Here is a 21,092-nt window from a genome sequence, read left to right on the forward strand (position 1 = left end):
AATCCCTGGACTGATACCTAGATGGGTATCATGGGTAAGAAATATAGCTCAGCAGCAGAGTTGCCTTGCATGCAGAAGATCACAGGTTCAGTCCCTAGAATCTCCAAATAGGACTGGGAGAGACTCCTGCCTGAAATCCTCTCAGTTAGTATAGAAAATAGTGAGCTTATTGGACCAATTGTTTGACTCAGTATAAAGGCAGCAACCTATGTTAGCTAGCCTTGAGAAGACCACTACCTTCTCTGTGGAACAGCAGGAAAGACCAAATTCCAAAGCACCAAGGCTGAAGCCAAAGCTGATTCTTTTAAGAGGGCATGCATAGAATTAGCCACAAATGCTTTTGTAACAGGCACTAGAGTCAAACACTCCAGTAGGAAGGGATGTTGTTCAGTGGCATAGAATTTGCTTGAATGCAGAAGGTCCCAAGTTCAATCCCTGGCATCTCCAGGTAGGGCTGGGGAGACTATTGCCTGAAATCCTGGAGAGCCACTGCCAGCCAGCATGTGGACCAAACTGAGCTTGATGACCAATGGTTTGAGTCAATATAAAGAAGCTTCCTGTGTTCCTATAACTGTAGCAGCACCCAAAAGCCTGGTTGCCTGCTAATTTGCAAAAGAAATGCCAGTAGACAGATATTTTTAAACTAGCATTTTACTGTAAAGGGAAACAACTATAAACAAATACATCGGCATACGTTTGGATATACGTTGTGGTAGAATGCACCACATATTAAAGTTTTGTGTTCTAGTATGCATCTAAGAGAAATCCACAATTTGATGCACTTGACACTAGAGACTGAGCTCAAGAAGAGGTTGCCCCTTATGACAGAGGTCTGCAGGTTAGGCATGGAAAGAGACCTGGGTAATAACCCTCAACTCCTTTACAGTGAATAAGCCACACTGAAGATAATGGGATTTGCTTCCAAGTAAACATGCATCAGATTTGTGGCCTACAGTTCTTGTAGGGGAGATGCCACCACTAGGAATAAACATGCAGTTACATCCATGCAATGGGGCTTTTCATCACAACGATCTGTGCAAAGTACTAGCACATGCTCACATCATGCTCACATCCAACAATGTGCGATACTCATTCGTTCGGAGGATCATACAAGTTCAAGAATCTTGTCTCCCATAACCCCATCACACATGCAGCATGAATCATGCATCATGGTTACCATATTCATGCTGTACCACAAACGAGGCAGACAAAACGCTAATACGTCAATGGCCTGAAGAACACTGTCAGTTTCCATGCACCATGGCAGATTTTGCATTGCTGTTGTTTGTTGTTTTTTTAAAAATGTGACTTAACTTTTTGAAGTGGATGCTGAACTCTTAACAAAACCCCGCTGTGAACTTTGGAGGGGACAGTGATAAGATAGGAGCACCGGAAGCTGCCATATACAAAGTCAGACCATGGACCCATCTAGCGCGGTATTGTCTACACTGATTGGCAGCGGCTGTCCAGATCCTCAGGCAAGGTTCTCTCCTGGTCCCACTGGGAGATGCCAGTGATTGAACTAGGGTTCTCCTGCATGCAAAGCAGATGCTCTACCACAGAGCTACAACCCTTCCCAATATCAAGAATACTTACATCACAAGTCTTTTGACTATTCAGAATATTACTATACTATTTTATTTTTTAAGGTCATGTTTGAATGACAGAGGTTGATTAGTTGCTTCAAAAGCATAAAGCAAATTAGACTATCAAGAGCATCCCCCTTCGCCAGGACTGGCAACATGCATGATGAGGAACTTGCAAGTCCATGGATGCAGATTATCCAAACTGACTAAATTTAACCCCTTTCTCCTAGAAGGAAAAAACCACACATGTCAAACGTGAAAACAGCAACAGTCCTCCTCCTTCCCTCTGTTATCTGTTGCTCCAAAGAAAGGAGGGTGGAATCATCAAATGAGGAACTTTGCAATTTCCAAGGATGTGCAGAATATCTAGCGGAGTCTCTCTCTTCTCTTGGCCTACACAACTTATAACCCACCAGTCAGACTTGTCAGGTGCTTTGACATTCCCATATCTCTGGGCAGATGGCAAAATAACAACACAGGATATGGATGCCCAGCAGGGTGGCATGCATGGTTGGCAGAGCACATTCACTTTAGCAAGGCACTAACTGAGCAGGGCTACGCTACCCACCACTCATCCACAACCACCAGTGCAAGAACCAGGCACCCCAACCCTGGTGCCCTTCAGATATAGTTGGACTCCAGCTCCTATTATCTCCAAACCATATGGTCAGGGATGATGGGAGTCGTGGTCCAGCAACACCTAGAGGAAACCAGGTTTGGGGAAGGTTGCTTTAGAATAATCTTACTTGTTAACCACCACCAGAATTCCTAATCTCCATGATAGGGACATTCTCAGTCTGGAAAGTAAACATACTCCTCTTCCTCACATATCACCCAAATGAATTCCTGCCATAAAACAAGGTCGGACAGAAGCTACAAGCAGTGAGTTGGGAGCACTATTAAGGGTGACAGACAAACAGGCCTACCTCCATGGTTGGCATGGTCTACAAGGTAGGTCTCCTGCACAAGCTTGCCAAAATTATAGGGAACTTTCCTGCAAATTCTGCCTCTGGTTTATTAGTGTGCACTGACTCAAGCTGCTCTGGCCCTGCTCTCACTCTTCTACCACATCAGTGCAACTTTTTTTAAAATAAACAAACAAACCCACCTTTATTTATCCTTATTTCCAATGACAAGAGGTTCCCATACTGTTAGTTCCCCTTGCTATTTGAATTGATGAATTGGCCCTGAAGCAGCTTGAAACATCTCTGCTCAACAACTCCTTGGGATTTGTTTTAATAGGTAAGATAGTTCTATCCTGGCTGAGAGAACCATGGTATCCTGTGAAGTTCATGGCACCGACCAACCAACAGGTGACCACATAGAAGGCTCCTACAAAACGGAGACCCATTCTAATATTAAGCAACCGCCCCCAACCTGGTAGCTTCCAGGTGGTTTGTTGGGACTACAACTCCCATAATCCACTGATCACGCTGGCTAGGGTTGATGGGAGTTTTAGTCCCAAATAAACATCTGGAGGGAACCAGGTTGAGCGGGAAGGCTGCTTCAGCACTTCAGCTAAAAGTTCCATAGGAAGGCCTGTTGCCCAGAGGACTCATTCATCAGAAGCTGGAATACAGGCCAGAGGTGTTTTTAGACTGAGATTCCCAAACCACTCAGCACTCTTCATCCCCCTCACATTCTTGCCAGAGCATGCACCCAGGGCAATATGACCTGGACATTATTCCACACAGCTAGAATTATGCCTTCGGACAAGGCCTTGACGTACACACCCCAACCAAACAGGAAGTAGCTTCCCCACCATCACCCCTATTCCCAGGCCCCCATTCCTCAGTCCCGGATCTCATTACAAACACAGTCCTCCCTACAACACAAACCTGTTTATCAAGACACTGGTCTCTTTCTCTGTCTCCCTCTCTCTAGCGCTTTAGAGGCTCCGTTTCCACTCGGCTGACACACTCTATTTATAGATGCTTACCATTCTCCCAGATCTTTCTTCAGGATCTCAGCAGAAATAGACCACCCCCAGGTCCCTGAAGCCTCTCTCTGAGGCAGCTAGGGCAAGGACGCCAGCCAGACAGCCAGCCCCCTCTAGGCCACCCATAACTTTCCACATACTTCCACCTCCTTGTCTCTGCCCAGCTCCTGTTCCAAAATGTTCCATTATGCCCTTGCCTCTGCCCAAGGCACAAACTAGTCCCCCTTCAGCAAGCCTTTTCAGGCTTCCAGTTGCAATCTATATCTCTGGCACGCAGCCCTAGGACGTCCATAGTCCTGTCCTCAGGTACACCACTGTTAAAGAGAAAGAGAGAGAGAAAGGCGGTGTCACTTAACTGAAAAAAATATACGGCAAGAGCAGGTTTTGACTCTTTCTCAGGGCAAAACTGGCCTAAATACAGTCACAAGCAGAAACACACACACAATCAGTGTGTTTGGGCTCATTTGGGACACAGAGGTGCAACTGAGTAAAGCTTGAATTTGTGGCACACCGTCCCATGCAGGCCAGTGGATCGTAGCTGAGCAGCACGGCATCCACTTTGCATGCAGAAAGTTCAATTCCCCCGTACCTCTAGGTAGGGCCAGGAGCGACATCTGCCTTAAACCCTGGAGAGCAGCTGCCAGTCAGGGCAGACGATACTGAGCTAGGTAGACCAGCAGCCTGACACAGTAGAAGGCAGCTTCCTATGTTGCAGTGAGCATAGAAAGCTGTTTCCCACAGATCCAGACCACTAGCCTATCTATCCTAGCAACATCTTACACCACAGTGAGCGCTGGTCTCGCACAGAGGTCTTTTGCCACCCAGAGATGCAAGATCCTTGTAACAGGAACTGCCGAGGACCTTCTGCATGCAAGGCATGTGCTCTACCAGCAGAGTGAGGGCCCCTCCCCAGTGGGATGTTTCTTGGCATAAACAGTAAGGAGACACCTAGGAGCTCATTAAAAGCAACTCCACATGTACATCAACCTCCAAACAGAGTGGCTGTGGATTTGCTTTACACCCTTGTAAAGAACCTGAGAATCCAGCTTCAGGACCCTCCCGCTTCCACCATGACCGGCACTCTCTCATCACATACCACTGAACTCAGTCCAGCTGGGGGTGAGAGAACAGACATGTCAAGTCTTAGGGCAATTGAGAAGTGTTCAGACACAGGTCTCCCTTGTTAGTGAAACTTTCTCCATGCAAAGCTATGTCAACAGACCTTGACAACTAAAACCTCAAAGGCTTAATTCAACTATCACCCAGTGCACCTCATCAGCCAAATTGTTGCAGCTAATTTATTCCTGCATGGGCCCAAGCGTTTTGATTTAGCTTGCTCTGCGAGACAAAGTAGAATATCTAAAGGCAGCAGGAGGAGAATCCACCCCCCCCCCCGAAAGAAGGCGGACTCAATTCTCTCCCAGGATGTTTACAAGCCCCACACATCAGACTAAGATTTCCCCATAGGGTTAGACACAAGCACCAAGAAGATGGTTGTAAAGGCTACAGTCCTATGTACATTTACTTGAGAGTAAGTTCTCCTGAGTCCACATGCATAGAACTTTAGTGCTCAAAATACCAAATTTAAGAAAAGTAAATGACATTCTTTAAGAGAGAGACTGGAAAGCCTTGGGGCTCCCCCCCCCCCGCAACAGGAAATTCATCTGTGCAACAACACACACACCAGTGTAAGCTGCCTAGAGCTCTTCCAAGGAAGGGCAGGATAAACGAGGTGATCAATAAACAGACACCACACCACGCTTCAGATGCCTTGCCCCATTTTGGCAGGAAGCAAAGTAATTAAGAAGGCTCTGCACAAAATTATAGACTCAGGCTGCAATTCTATGCATGCTTACCTGCAAGTAAGACCCGCTGAACGTGAGAGAACTAACTTCCGAGTAAAAATAAAAATATGTTCGGGGTTGCACCACTTCTCCCTCTCACACATACTCAGGTGGCACATTAGAGCTTTAAAGGGAATCAGTCAGGAACTTCGGTGCCTTCCTTCATTTGATTTAAGCTAGAAACCACCTGCCTTCTAGTGGACAGAACCCTGCTTGGCAGCTGTCACTCAACACCCCACTCCACCCCACCCCCCGCGCGCTTGTATGGAGGAAAGAAAAGGGTTATCCCCAAGTGCTTTATTCTGCCTACTGAAAGAATTACATTCTCCGCACCACCAATTTGTTTGCGTGTCCGAGGCAACTGCGCTACAGGTCCGGTTCTCGCCCGCACCCCCACCCACTCCCACAGCTTGCCAACAAGCCCCACGCTACTGAGGAGGACCTGTTTTGCAGGATCTTCCTCCGCCACCGCCGTGACCCTTCACCTCTTCCGCCCCCCTCCCTTCTTGCGATCGATGGGTCCCTTCGCAAACTACAGCCACGGTGATCTTGGAGAGGGGTGCCGCGGGGCGGGGGGAGCGCACGAGAGAGAGAAAACAAACTCTACAGAGGAGAGAGGACGCAACTTCACCCTTTTTTTCCCAGGGAGGTTCCGCAGGGCGCTTCCGTCCCCAGTTGCGCCTCCCCGCCAGTCCCCACATGCTGAAATAATAAGGGATTGTTTGCCTTCGAGAGCTTCCACTCCCCCCCCCCCGCACAACTCCTTCCTTTCTCAAAGCATCTCCTCCTCCTCCCCTCCTCACCCACCGCCTCCCTCTAGTCTCTTCCAGTGCCCCCCCCCGCGCGCCAGTAAACAGATCCGCTTACTCCGAGCCTTCTCAAATGCAAACCCTCCTTTGCTTTTTGCGTCGCGCAACCCCCACCCCCATCTGCATGTGCGAAGCCAGATTAATGTTTACACCTAAAGCGATTTCGGGAGCAATTTAAAGAGCGGCGGGGGGGGGGGAGAAAGTGGCGGCTGATGATCAGCACATTGCATGGGGGGGGGGGGAGAGAAAGAGAACAACTGAAGAGGAATCGCTTAGGAAAGGAGAAAGAGGGAGGGATCGAAGGCAGGAAATAAAAAGAAACAACCTTTTTTTGCGCTTCAAGTGTCTTGCTCCAACTGCCAAGGTTTTGCTCACACTGGTTGAGACAAAAGGCTGCTTCATACGGACTACACACTAGTTGGCTTTTTTATTTAAAAAAAATCAAATCATTCATTTCTTGCTTCCCTCCGCCGCCGCCGCCTCCCCCCCATCCCTCTTTCCAACCCCATTGATACTTTGCTGCGCCCACATACACGCCGTGGAGCCGTGGGTGGACTGGGGGTGTTCCTCTCCCCCCCCCTCCCCAGCCAAAGCCATGGGGTTTGTTTTTTTATATATATATAAAAATCAGAACTAGGGTGGGAAAGGAAATTCGGTAGCCATCAAGCATCCTGCGCTGGAGGAGCAGGGGGCGGGCAGCGGGTTTGGGAGTGGGGGTCGCCAGAAACAAACACATAAATTTTAAAATAAGAGGGAGGGTTGGAGATCTATTCCTTCTGGAGCAAGGGCTCTGTGGTGGTGGGCAAGGGCTGGACGAGAGAGAGCGCGGGGGAGAGAGAACAGGGCGCATCGCCCGAGTTAACTCACCAGCCTGCTGCTGCTGTGGGGATCCGATCCCTTCGGCGGCGGCGGCGGCGGCTGCCTTTCGGGAGAGACTTTTTTCCTCCAGAGGAGAGGGCTCCGCGCTGCCGGGGAGACTGCCCGACCCTTCGGCGCCACTGCCAACCTTCAGCGACAGCATATTCATCGCCTCTTTGGCCGATCACATTATCCTCACGCAACTCTGCTGGACATGACTCTACGACGCCTCCTCCTTTCCCCCCTCCCCACTCTCGCTCGCTCTCCTCCTTTCTTTCTTTCGTTCTTTCTTCCTCCGTCTCTTTTGCCTCCTTCCCTTCCTTTCAAACACGCCACACAAAAGAAAAAGCCAGGAGGAGGGGTAGGAAGGAAAATATGCAAGGCTGGGAGAATTTGCGCTCGCTCTCTCTCGAGCTCCCTGTGTCTTTTTCTCTTTTTTCCCCTCCCTACTCTCTCCACCCCCTTCTCTCTTTACTGCTCCTGGGGGGGAGGGGGGGCGAAGGAAACGAAGACAAACCAGACCCTTGACTGTTTCTCCCTCTTTTTCGCTCTCTCTCTCTCTCTTTTGCTGCTGCTGCTCAGCTGGTGCTGGTGGCGATTTCCCTCCCTGCTCGCCGCCTCCTCCTTTTCTCTCGCCTCCTCTCCTGCCGCTTTGCTGCTTTGCTTTTGCTCGCAGAAAGGGGGAGGGAAGGAAAAAAAGCTGGCTGAGGCTCCCCTCGGCTCGAGCTCCTTAAGAGCTGCTGTCGCTGCCTTGGCTGCCTCCGAAGCTCTCTGCTTACCTTCGCTTGTCAGCGGCAGGAGCAGCATCCGGAACCCCAGGGAGAGACCCGCAAAGCATCCTGGGGGGTGTAGTTCTTTCCGCTAGAAAGGGGAGGGTGAGGGAGGGAAGGTGGTGGTAGCAGCAGCAGCAGCAGAAGACAACGACGACTTTAAAGGGGCGGGATGGACGCTGGTGGGCTGCGCAAAGCGTGGCGGCTTTGCTTCGGATCCCTTCTCCCACGTTGCGGGTTCTCGCGGCCCCCGCCGTTTCCAGCTTGCATGCAGCCGCGATGATGCGGGAGAAGGGAGGGCTGGCGAGTAGCGGGGTGGGGGAAGGTTACGAGCCGCGAATTGCAAAGCGGCTGCGGGATCCTCAACAGGGGCCTGTGCGTGTGGGTGGAATGGAACACTTGGCGGGGCGTGACGCCAGCGCTGCCCCTGGATCCAGGCATGATTCGAGGTAGATTTAGAAAAATTGAAACCAAAAATCCCCGTTTCCATTGCACCCGGCACGACTCAAACCGCTCCCCTCCCCGCAAAAAAAGAAAGAAAGAAAGATCAGCTGCAACTTCATTCCCCCTCCCTTACCGTGGTGCCTGACTTAAGGAAAGTTTGGACATTCTGTATAGTATTTTTATCCATGCACAATATGCCCATTCATAGTACAGGTATACAAACCATACTTTGCAGGGAATGTTTGATGGGCTCAGGGATATACAGTATTGTTTTTAATAAAGAAAATAAATAAATAAAAACACCCCTGTGATTAACGAACTTGTTACTGTTTATGTGTCACCAGTGCCCTCTAATGGTGGGAATTGGGACTCGTGTGCCTCAAGCCCATATACAGCTCTCTCGCCTTGGCTCTGGGGCAGGGAGCGCTCCACGCTGGCATTGTGGGGGTAGGAGGGTTCCTCTGACGGCGGTGTGCACGCCCACCCTCCTGTCAACTTAGACGAAGCGTGTTTTGCTGCGTTTCCCCAAACTGCAAACCTCCTTGGACCAGAGGCAGCCGATAGCAGAACAAAAGAAAATGTGTGTGCATATGTATACATACACCTTTTCTTGCACTTTTTTGTGTGTGTGTGTGTGTGTGTATATAACTTTGCCCCATATATTCCGTGGTGTCTGCTGCCCAGGAGGACTGGTGGGGCAGAAGGCAGGTGACCCACAGTAGATGGAGCCAGAGTATCCTTCTCCCTGCCTGAGCTGGACAAGGGCGGCAACATTGAGACTAAGGCAGAAAAAGGTGACAGGCGGTGCCACTGCTTGCATGTAAGAAGGCTGGCAGGTGGGGCTGGTTGACACCTGACTGAGGTTGGTGGACCTGCCTGAACTGTATATATATTCAGAGCAAGCACGGTCTCCTGAGTGTGGAGTCTTTATTTAACAAAGGAGCATCCACACAGGAGGTACTTTCATTGTTGCTCAGAAAACACTGAGGTGTGAAAAAAGCTTTGTTTTGGGTGGTGGTGGGGAGAACCTGTGGTGGGACCTCCAAACTGGGAAGCGAGAACAGAGGCATACCGTTTCATTGTCTAGAGATAGGCCATTTCCTGTTTTACACTGAGAAACTATTTTAAAGCGTTCCCAGGGACAGAAGAAGGAGCAGCAGGCATCCCCACAAGACACCAGAATGGAAAAGGGGAGGGGAAGAAAAACCAAGCCAGCCCAGTGAGGCATTGTCACTGCCAGTGACTGGGGAGAAAGGAGGCAGGATGGAAGGACTGGAATATTTTGCTGGCGGTTTGTTCATTAATTGCCAATTCTTTCCTACTCTGACTAACCCTTGCACTTCACTCTAAACTCAGAGATGGGAAGCCTGAAACCCTCAAACATGACCCTTGGCCCTGCTGGTTGGGGCTGACAGGAGTTGGAGCCCAATAACATCTGGAGAGCCACAGCAGGGAGGGAGAAACTCCAGCCCATGGGTCAAATTTGGCCCACCATGGCCCACTCTACAGGAAGGCAATTTCTCCAACACCACACCCACCTGCCCCATACCTGACACTCTGTGACTCGAATGCTTGAGCAGCTGCTTCCTGAAGAAAGCAGGAATGAAATTCCCACACATCACCTCATGTAAGGTAAAGGTAAAGGGACCCCTGACCATTAGGTCCAGTCGTGGCCAACTCTGGGGTTGCTGCGCTCATCTCGCTTTATTGGCCGAGGGAGCTTCCGGGTCATGTGACCAGCATGACTAAGCCACTTCTGGCAAACCAGAGCAGTGCACGGAAACGCCGTTTACCTTCCCACCGGAGCGGTACCTATTTATCTACTTGCACTGGCATGCTTTCAAACTGCTAGGTTGGCAGGAGCTGGGACTGAGCAACGGGAGCTCACCCCGTCGCGGGGATTCGAACCACCGACTTTCTGATCGGCAAGTCCTAGGCTCTGTGGTTTAACCCATAGTGCCATCTGCGTCCCTCATCAGCTCATGTACAGGGAGTTAAATCCAGCTTCCTGTCTCCCCTCCCCTCACACCTGCATGCCATCTTTAGCAGGTAGGTGGCACCACCCATCTGTCAGTCACCTGATGTCATTATGATAGAAGATGTTTGACAGGTCCCGCCCACCTGCCAAAGTTGGTCTACAGGATGGAGGCATAAAGATCTGGCCCACTGGGCCAAAAGGGTTGCCCACCCCTGGACTACGGCCCCTCCCCCCACTGCTGTAATTGGACCCCTCTCCCCTTGCTGCCCCTCAAGTGAACTTAATGGATTTTTTTATCTTACTTGAATGCTCCCGTCACTCTAAAGCAGTTCCTCCCATGACATTGTAAAGGACACAGGCGTTCTAGCGGTTCAGCGGAGTTTTGTTGTTGCCCAAACTCTTCAGCTCCTTACCCTCAGCTTGGGAATGTCGGTTCTCCTGAAGCTCAAACTGCCAAGGGGTGGAGCTTAGGAGTTAAAGGGTGGTGCCTTCCCAGCAGCTTCTAAAAATAAAACAAATAAATAATAAAACTACCATCAAAATAGAAAAAAATACAACATCAAAACACTGGTTAACCCATTATAAACAACAAAACAGTCAGAACAGCAGCGGTTTAAAAAACAGTACCAAGAAGACAACAGCAAGAGCTCTAGCAGATAGCAGATTTAAAATTAAGGCATGCATTAAATGCCAACTGTCTTCTTTTTTTCTTTTCTTTTTTAGTCTTTACTATAAACACCCAGATTAAGACAGGCAGAAAGGGAGCCCGGTGGATCACCATTAGGAGGAAGTTCTGGAGTCTTGGTGCCACCACAGAGAAGCCCCTGTCCTTTGTACCCACCTGTTTGGTTTCATGTGTAGTTGGGACAGGGATCAGGCCCTCCATTGCCTGTCTTTATGGCTTGGTTGGCTCTGGGTCTGGGAGGTGGCTGTAATCTGGTCCTAATCTATATCTCATCCAGTGGCCCCCGAGACACTGAGTAAAACCCAGTTTCTGAGGTAATCTGGTTTTGGGAGCTGATGGCTTCTGAGGTAATCTGATTTAAATTTAATCTAGCAGCCTCCTGAGACAGTGAATAAAGCATGACAGGGAGTAGGCCCTCCAGGGTCAATATTTATGGCTCGGTTGGCACTGGGTTTGGGAGCCGGTGGTTTCTGAGGTCATCTGGTCTTAGGTCTCATCGAATGGCCCCCTGAGACACTGAGTAAAACCCAGTTTCTGAGGTAATCTGGTTTGGGGAGTTGGTAGCTTCTGAGGTAATCTGATTTTTAAGACTCATCTAGTGGCCCTCTGAGATACTGAGTAAAATATGCCTAGTAATGGCTATGCAGTTGTAACCCTATCATCTCCTCCATTTCCAATGTTCAGACTATGTGTGCCATTGCTAATGTAGCCAAAATGGCACCACCCACATGGGAGGAGAGGTAGCAGGCTTGCAGAGGTATAAAGCAATCTTTTGGGGTGAGTTTAACCCTGCCAAACAAAACAAAACTGAACTGATGTTTAGTAGACAGAAAACAAGGGAAAGCACAAATGGAATGTATTCTCCTGGAAGAGAAGAACTTTTAAAAAAATAAAATAATTCCCATACTTTTAAATCTTTTATTATTATTATTCATGCTTACATTTAAAACTAAACTATATTCATTTTATGGTGCTGTCTGCTTTCTCATGTTTTTCCCCACAAAGTATGTTGCTTTTAAAATATATTTTTAAAATTTGCTTTTCTTGTACAGTAATTCTGATCTTTCCTCAGCTGTTATAGGTACTTGTTAAAGGACACCTAATTCCCGGCATGAAGAAATTTGATAAAATGTTTACATTTCACTATTGAAATTGGATTTTGCAGCATAGTTTAGCAAAAATTTAATCTCACCTTTCGTTGATAAATTTAAAAATATTGCGTTAAAAATCTGTTTGTTAATCCAAAATGTTAACATATCCCTAATTATAATTCCTAAACAGAATGACACCCATAAATGGGGTATACTGTAATGAGGGGAAGGAATCACATTTGGAGGATATTTGTTTGGATGTTTGTCAGCAAGCTCAGACTTGGAGTGGTGGTGGAATTAGGGCTGGCCTGAGACATTTTGGCACCTGAGGCAAACCACAAAATGGAGTCATCGTCCCCCGCCCCCAGTCAGGGAAGAAGGGATGAGTGAAGATTTACATCAGGAACAAGGGGAGAATAAATATCTACATCCACAAGAAGGGCGGGAAGAGACCAGCAGCACCTCCTATTCACCAAGAGGCCTCTGTAGAGGCAGCATTAGTGGTATGGTTGCCAAGGAGGTGGCAGATCCTGTCTCCAAGGAGCCTACCACAGCTGCAAAGGCAGCAGCCACAGGCAATGAATTCCTTGGAGTCCAGATCTGCTGTGCCTGCCCCCATGGATCCTGCCGCATGAGGCAGTCAGCTCAACTTGCCTCATGGGTGGGCCGGCCCTGGGTGGAACTTTGGTTGACGTTGCATAGTATCGTGTACATGTTGGGATTCTTTGGTGGGGCCAAAACCGAAAAACAGTTAACTCCCCACTGCTTGGATATATTCCGTCAAGCTCTGCCAGCTGAAGTGGACGGTGAACAGAGAACCACAATGAATATCCATGACTGCGTGCGGTGGGGGTGGGGACAGAACATGGTAATGTGCCAGTTACATACATAGGGGGGAAATGGATCTCAGCAACAACAATTAGCAGACCTTAATGTTGCTGAGGATTTATTCTCCTCCACTACAAATTTTGTCACCCCTTCCTTTGCACTCTGCCCCTTGAGAGTGCCAGACTAAGATAGTAGTTAGTGTTGGAAAACAGGGTGCAAATCTCCAGTTCTCCATGAAGTTTGCTGGGTGACCTTGGGCCAGTCACTAACCTACCACACAGGGTTGCTGTGGGCATTAAATGAGCCGGGGAAGACCACACCACCTTGAGCTCCTTGGGAATATAAATGCAAAAAGAAAAGTAAAAAAAAAAAATCAGCCCTGTGAGGAGGCCGACTCACAAAAGCTTAAATTGCTACCAATAGACCACTCAAGATTCAATCCAGCTCAAGTATAATCAAAGATGCAGCCCTAAGCACATTTGCTTGGCAATAATTCCCTTTGAATTACAGGGGCTTACATTGGCACAAGCAGGGAGGAGCTTACAGATGAAGTTTTCCCAATTTGCTTTGACGGAAGGTGCACAAAAGAGGCAGGCGTCAAGGTGGTACTGAAAAACGCAGGGAACTTTGACTGCCTATGTTTGACACCAGCTTGACTGCAGAAGGTGCCAGAACGAAGTGTACTTAGATGAAGGAATTGAGGGGATGATCATCAAATTTGCAGATGACAGCAAACTGGCAGGGGTAGCCAATGTCACAGAAGACAGAATCGGGGTTCAAAATGACCTTAACAGATTGGAGAGCTGGGCCCAAACTAACAAAATGAATTTCAAATGTAAGGTTCTGCACCTAAGACAGGAAGATCAAGCTGCACAGATATAAGATGGGGAAAACCTGGCTTGCCAGTAGTACATGTGAAAAGGATCCAGGGCCCTTAGAACAGTGTTTCCCAACCGGTGTTCCGCGGCACACTAGTGTGCCGTGAGACACCGGCTGGTGTGCCGTGGGAGGGAGGCGGGCGAGAGGCGGCGGCGAGAGGCGGCGGCGGCGAGGATCCGCGTCGAGCCGGGGGCGGCTCCGCGGTGGTGGTGCCGAGCGGCGGGGCAGCGCGCGCAAAAGGGAGGAGCGCGAGACAGCGGAGGAGGAGGAGGCCGGCATGTCCGGGCAGCAGCAGCAACAGCAGCAGCAGCAACTCCCGGCGACGGCTCCTCCTCCGCCCGCTATCGCAGCCGCCGCCGCCTCAGCTGCCGCCGCCGCCTCAGCTGCCCTCGCTCTGCTGCCTCCTCCCACCCCGGCAAGGGGGAGGGAAAAAACGTTCACTTTTGTGCGTCCCTCCCGGCGTGACGCTGCGCGCTGACGTCACGGGGCGGGGCTTTAATGGTGGTGTGCCGCGAGATTTTTTTCCGGTAAGCAGGTGTGCCGTTGCCCAAAAACGTTTGGGAAACACTGCCTTAGAAGACCACAAGATTAACATGAGTCAAAAGTGCAATGCAGCAGCAAAAAAGCTAATGCTGTTCTAGGCTGCATCAACAGAAGTATAGTGTCCCGATCGAGGGAAGTAACAGTCCCACTCTATTCTGCCTTAATGTGCAATACTTTGTCCAATTCTGGGCACCACAGCTTCAGAAGGATGTTGACAAGCTGGAACGTGTTCAGAGGAGGGCAACCAAGATGTGAAAGGCTTTGGAAAGCAAGCCTTATGAGGAATGCTTGAAGGAGTTGGTTATGTTTAGCCTGGAAAAGAGGAGATTGAGAGGAGGTATGATAGTAGTCATCTTCAAATATCTAAACGGCCTCGGCCCAGTATACCTGAAGGAGCATCTCCACCCCCATCGCTCTGCCCAGACACTGAGGTCCAGCGCCGAGGGCCTTCTGGCTGTTCCCTCACTGCGAGAAGCAAAGCTACAGGGAACCAGGCAGAGGGCCTTCTCGGTAGTAGCACCCGCCCTGTGGAACGCCCTCCCACAAGATGTCAAAGAGAAAAACAACTACCAGACTTTTAGAAGACATCTGAAGGCAGCCCTGTTTAGGGAAGCTTTTAATGTTTGACAGACTATTGTATTTTAATACTTTGTTGGAAGCCGCCCAGAGTGGCAGGGTACAAATAACAAATTATTGTTGTTGTTGTTGTTGTTGTTGTTGTTGTTGTTGTTATTGGCTGTCACATGGAAGACGGAGCAAGCTTGTTTTCCCCTACTCTAGAGGGTAGGACTCGAACCAATGGCTTCATGTTACAAGAAAGGAGATTCTAACTAAATACCAGGAAGAACTTTCTGACAGTAAGAGCTGTTCAATAGTGGGATGGTCTCCCTTGGGAGGTTGTGGACTTTTCTTCCTTGGAGATTTTTAAGCAGAGGGTGGATGGCCATCTGTCATGGGTGCTTTAGATGATGTTCCTGCATTGCAGGTTGGACTAAATTATCCTATGGGTCCCTTCCAACTCTACGATTCTATGATCCTAAGGCAGGGCACCCACATGCACCAACAACCAGTAGACCAAACTAACAATAGCTGGCACCACAGCAAGAATGTCTGTGTGCGCTACTGCTATATGACAAAGGCTAAAGGCCCGTTCAAATCCCAAAGAACAAGCAGGGCTTACTTTCAAGTAAACATACATGTGTTCAAGCTGTGATGCCCCTCTTTCCTAGACTTTTCGACGTTTTGCATCAGTGGGCGATCAGAGGCATTTGGCCTCTATCAGCCGATGATGTCAGCTTCGAAATCCCTGGCTATTTTTAGCTGCTGATCAAAATCAATGCCGATCTGCATAGCCTTTCTCCCTCTCCCTCTTTCTCACTGGGCTTTTGCTTGGAATTAATACAGCATAGCCCCACCACAGCATTCCTGGCATGTACATGAGATGAACACACCCGGTAACGGGGTCAAGGGTTCAGCAGAGACAAGTTGGAATCAGGAGGACCTCACTCCCAAAGGAAGAAGCAAAGACCATGCAGAGAAACACATAGTACAGAAAACTGCCTTATAGTCAGACCCATTGGTTTATCTGGCTCACTATTGTCCACACTGTCTGGGAAGGGCTCTCCAGGATTTCAGGCACGTAACTTCTCCAAGCCACATCTGATTTGATTTGATTTATTGTATTTCTATGCCGCTTTTCGTTCCAGTGAATATCAAAGGGGTTTACAAACAATAAATAACAATAATCTAATAGAACATAAGGGACGCGGGTGGCGCTGTGGGTAAAACCTCAGCGCCTAGGGCTTGCCGATCATATGGTCGGCGGTCCGAATCCCTGCGGCGGGGTGCGCTCCCGTTGTTCGGTCCCAGCGCCTGCCAACCTAGCAGTTCGAAAGCACCCCCGGGTGCAAGGAGATAAATAGGGACCGCTTACCAGCGGAAAGGTAAACGGCGTTCCGTGTACTGCACTGGCTCGCCAGATGCAGCTTGTCACGCTGGCCACGTGACCCGGAAGTGTCTGCGGACAGCGTTGGCTCCCGGCCTATAGAGTGAGATGAGCGCACAACCCTAGAGTCTGTCAAGACTGGCCCGTACGGGCAGGGGTACCTTTACCTTTTAATAGAACATACTAGAACATCACAAATGCAGCATAATTCAAGTGAAATATATATATATTTAAATCCTCAATAAAACAATAGTAATATATAAAACACTACTAACAAAACTCGGGTCAGGTCTGGAAGTAGACTCTGGGAAACCACAATAGTCCTTAGTGGACTCTTTAGGTGGTAGAGGCCTTGGCTTCTCTGGTCCTGCCCTTCTCTAATGCTTTCTTTTCAGTATTGAATAATTATACTTCTTTTCCAAGGTTATAAGTGTTATTTGTTAACTCATATGCCACTCAGTGCCGAAATAGGGCTTCTAAGCATTTTGGAAGTACTGTACATTTAAAAAAATACCCATGGGGTTGTAGCCAACTAAATTCTACTCAGAGTAGACCCATTGAAATGACTGACACTAAGTTAGTAGTGCCCATTGACTGCAATGGATCCACTCTATAAGTAGGGTTGGTCGCAACCCCATCGGGTAGTATTCAACCATGTTTTTCTCAGCGTACACCGACTGAAATGAATGAACATGACTAAGTTAGGTGCATTAATTTCAACAAGCCTACTCTGAGTAAAACGCACTTGAATACCAGTCATAGACATGAAAATTAAAATATAAATACAAGCAATAAATTAAAATGTGCAATAAAAAAAGACCCCATTAAAACAACACAGCAATTAAAACAGGAGAGTCGGGTCGAGAGATCAAGGGAATGCCTGTGCAAACAGGTGCGTCTTCAAAAGCATGAGAGCTCTCGGGTGCTTCCAGATTGGCAGCTCCTAGTGCTACGTCGTCATTTATCTTCTGCTGAATTACAATCAGCTTTCCCCTCTTAAGAGGTGGATGGGCAGAGCGCTTTCATCGGCTTTGCGTGCAGAAGGCTCCAGGTCCAGACCCCAGCACTTTTACATAGGGCTGACTGGCAACGTCCCACACCTGAAACTTAGGAGAGCAATTGCTAGTCAGTGTGTAGACAATGCTGAGCTAGACAGGTCAATTGTCTGATTTGGTATAAGGCAACTCCCTGTGTTCCTACGCAGTCTACCATGTACATTGAACAACAGAGATGCTGGAGGACAAAATGGTAGGCAGGCAGCACTGAATGGAAGCAGCCAGAAGGATTGTGGGGAGATAAATATATGCAACAACTTCTGAGCAGCAGCAGCATACCCTCCAACGTTTCTCTGATGAAAATAGGGACATCCTATTAATAACAATAACAATAAAACATTTTTATTATTTATACCTCACCCATCTGACTTGGTTGCCCCAGCGACTCTGGGCGGCTTCCAACATATACAAAAACATAATAAAACATAATTTTAAAAAAACCTTCCCTATACAGGGCTGCCTTCAGATGTCATCTGAAGGTTGTATAGTTACTTATCTCCTTGACTTGGGGTCACATAACGCCATACCCTCCAACATAGGGATGTCCTAAGGAAAAGCGGGGCATTCTGGGATCAAATCAGAAACCAGGATGGCTTCTGAAAATCCAGGATTGTCCTAGGAAAATAGGGACACTTGGAGGGTCTGCAGCAGTCTTCCTAACCAGCCGCAGAGGCTGGTGCATTAGGGCGAATGGCACACAGGCCCACCAGGCTCAGTCTGCCTCCAACCAGCCCCTGCCTGCCTGCCTGGCTGCCTGCCTCCTTTCTTGCAACAGTCCCAGGGGGTGGCATTGGCTGTCAGCTTGATCTCAGTGCTGCCCTTGAAGAACTCGGAAGGAAGGAGGGTGGCGGCAAAGCTAGAGTGAGTTGTCTGCACTTGTCATTTGCTCTGACTCTGCTTACTGTGGGCTTCCGCCCTACCAATAGGCACCAGCCGCCACTGCCGACGAGCAAGAACTTGACATCCCATTCACACCACCTTTCAAAGCACACAACTATTGTTAAAATCACCCCAGTGCCAATTCCAGGGATAGAAAGTCTGGAATTTGGTGGTTTGATATAGGAGGAAGAAGTTGCCAGTTGCAGAACTCTTCTTAGGAAGCCCAGATCTTTGGGTTGTGGAAATCTTTCAGCCGTATATTCTGGCAGATCAAAGCAAATTATGCTCAGACCTATTATCACCTTGATTTTGGCACACATGCTGCTGTGTGGTAGCATTAATTTGCCCTGAGTGTCATACGTGGCATTCTGTGATGCATCATAGTGTGCACTTGTTTTTCTGAGCGGAGGCAACCAAGAGGAGTCGGTTTTCAGGGGAGGAGGGGACAGTCAGGACGCAGAATCATTATTTGCATGCCGTACCTGTGTTGCTGTGGGAGGGAGGTGAGAGCAGGTGTCAGGAAAGATCGCACCACTCGAAAGCCCATTAGTTCTGGTAAAGTGCCTCGGGTCTCCTCTCGTCAGCATCAGCAAAGCAAGCGACGCACGGCTGAGCCTAGGTGCCAACAGCTAAACCGCAGGAGTCTTGGTTCTTGGTGGTGGCTGTAGTGTCCAAATTCCTGCCCAAAGCTATCCTACCACAAAGAAAAAAGGAAGTTTTTGTTGTTTTTAATCATCTGCAGAGCTGGTGGCCTTATCATGGGTTAAGATATAGTGGCTGCTTCAAATGAGAGTTTTTGGGGAGAACAGTAGCATGGGAGACAGACAGGTTTGATGCAGGCTGCACCTGAGGACATGGCCTCCCCACCCATAGGGATGTCAGAGAATTCTGATGGGAACAGAAACTGAAGCAGAGGAAATGCTCGCTTATTTGCCCGTGTCTGAAACAGAAATCTATCCAGTGAATATGAGCCGTATGCGCTGTTTCTTTCACTCCACAAAACATATGCAGGTGACTCGATATACACGGGGGTTATGCTTTGTGGATAGTGTGGAAAACCAAAATCGCATATAGTCAGAACAATTTGGGTTTAATGGTGGGTGGGATTGCCAAACTCTTTTATCCCAGACGCTTGTCCGTTGTCTGCTCCCTTTTTAATTTTTTTGCCAAGCGCATAAATCTGAATGTGTACAAGTTAAATGTGTGTAAGTTGCAAGTTAGGTAAAGGTAAAGGGACCCCTGACCATTTGGTCCAGTCGTGACCAACTCTGGGGTTGCGGCGCTCATCTCGCTTTATTGGCCGAGGGAGCCGGCGTACAGCTTCCGGGTCATGTGGCCAGCATGACTAAGCTGCTTCTGGCAAACCAGAGCAGCACATGGAAACACCGTTTACCTTCCCGCCAGAGCGGTACCTATTTATCTACTTGCACTTTGACGTGCTTTCGAACTGCTAGGTGGGCAGGAGCTGGGACCGAGCAACGGGAGCTCACCCCATCGCAGGGATTTGAACCGCCAACCTTCTGACCGGCAAGTCCTAGGCTCTGTGGTTTAACCCACAGCGCCACCTGCGTCCTTCACTTGTCCATAAATAATTACATTCTCTTCTCTCCCCCCATCTTTTTGCACTGTATTTCCTTTCCATTGAAATGGATGGATTGAGATAATGTAATGACAGCGTAACTTATGTCATTTACGTAATTAATCATGCCAGTGACATGACCCGTCTCTAGTGTGGAATATAGGAAGATGCCTTGTCAAGCTGTATGTCCATCTAGCCAGTATTATCTACCTTAAGACTGTATCCGCAGTATACATTTCAAGCAGTATCATACCACTTTACAGTGGTACTTCTAGTTACGAATTAAATTCGTTCCGGAGGTCCATTCTTAACCTGAAACTGTTCTTAACGAGAGGCTTGCTTTCACTAATGGGGCCTCTTGCTGCCGCTGCACCATTCTCATCCTGGGGCAAAGTTCTCAACTCGAGGTAACTCTTCCAGGTTAGCGGAGTTTGTAACCTGAGGCGTTTGTAACTCGAGGTACCACTGTAAACAGTCATGGCTTCCCCCAAAAGAATCCTGGGAAATGTAGTTTGTTAAGTGTTAAGTTGTGAGTGAACATATCAGACGACACGGTGATTCTTCAAACGGCTCTTGTTTATTCACAGGCCAGGACAGAACTGAACTGAAGGGTTCAGCCAGCCTGCATATATAGAGCTCCACTACAACGCAACAGTAACAACTTTCTGTAACTATCCAATCACTGAACGTCACTTTCAATTCCTTATTGGACCTGAGTGAAAACTATCTACAGCAGTGGCGTAGCGTGGGGGGTGCAGGGGGGGCCGGCGCACCGGGTGCAACATCTGGTGGTTAGGGTTAGGGGGCGCAAATCCACAGGTTAGGGGGCGCAAATTACTTGCCTTGCCCCGGGTGCTGACAACCCAAGCTACGCCACTGATCTACAGTATTCCATGCTGGCCCAGGGTGAGAACTTCAGTACATAACAATAAGGGTTTTGAGACCTATTAGGATACCCCTATTGCCTTCAGTGAGCTACAATTCCCTGAGTCATGTAACAATAAATCTCTCTTCCAAGGGAACCCTGGAATTGTAATAGTGGATGAGTGCTACAAGTTCTTTGCTACTAAACCCAGTGCTTTGTTTATGGGGGGGATGCAGGGGTACGCATACCCCTAAACATTTTGTAAGTCTAAGTTTGGCCTCATTGTGGGCAGTATTTCAATATGAGTAGGAAAATGAGAGTACCCCTAAACATTTTTTTTTAGAAAAAAAGCACTGAATAAACCTATCCCCTTCCCCAAACTACAGTTCCCAATATTCCTTGGTTTGAAACTATGGGCCCATACTCACTTTAGTTTGTCCCGTGATTTCAGGTCACTGGTCCAAGGGGACATAAAAACCACACCTCTTGGACCCATGACTTGAAATCAGAGAACT

At 48.5% G+C, this 21,092-nt stretch overlaps 1 protein-coding gene and 1 long non-coding RNA gene across 2 annotated transcripts in view; both read right to left on the bottom strand.

Moving 5' to 3' along the window:
- The window catches only part of AHDC1 (AT-hook DNA binding motif containing 1), a 204,807-nt gene extending 196,288 nt beyond the window's left edge, over window positions 1–8,519 (bottom strand). The window contains exon 1 of the mRNA XM_081201858.1: window positions 7,046–8,519. Within this exon, the coding sequence (XP_081057984.1) occupies window positions 7,046–7,205 (160 nt within the window). The 5' untranslated portion in view covers window positions 7,206–8,519. The remainder of the gene's footprint in view (window positions 1–7,045) is intronic.
- Window positions 1,621–6,593, bottom strand: LOC308591359. The gene is made up of 2 exons (XR_014010139.1): window positions 6,504–6,593; window positions 1,621–3,839 (listed from the first exon to the last, which is right to left on the bottom strand). It is a non-coding gene; the product is annotated as an uncharacterized lncRNA (long non-coding RNA).
- Window positions 8,520–21,092: the final 12,573 nt, after the last annotated feature.

Source organism: Podarcis bocagei (assembly GCF_964188305.1).
Source record: "Podarcis bocagei genome assembly, chromosome: 7".
Classification (NCBI taxonomy): Eukaryota; Metazoa; Chordata; class Lepidosauria; order Squamata; family Lacertidae; genus Podarcis; species Podarcis bocagei.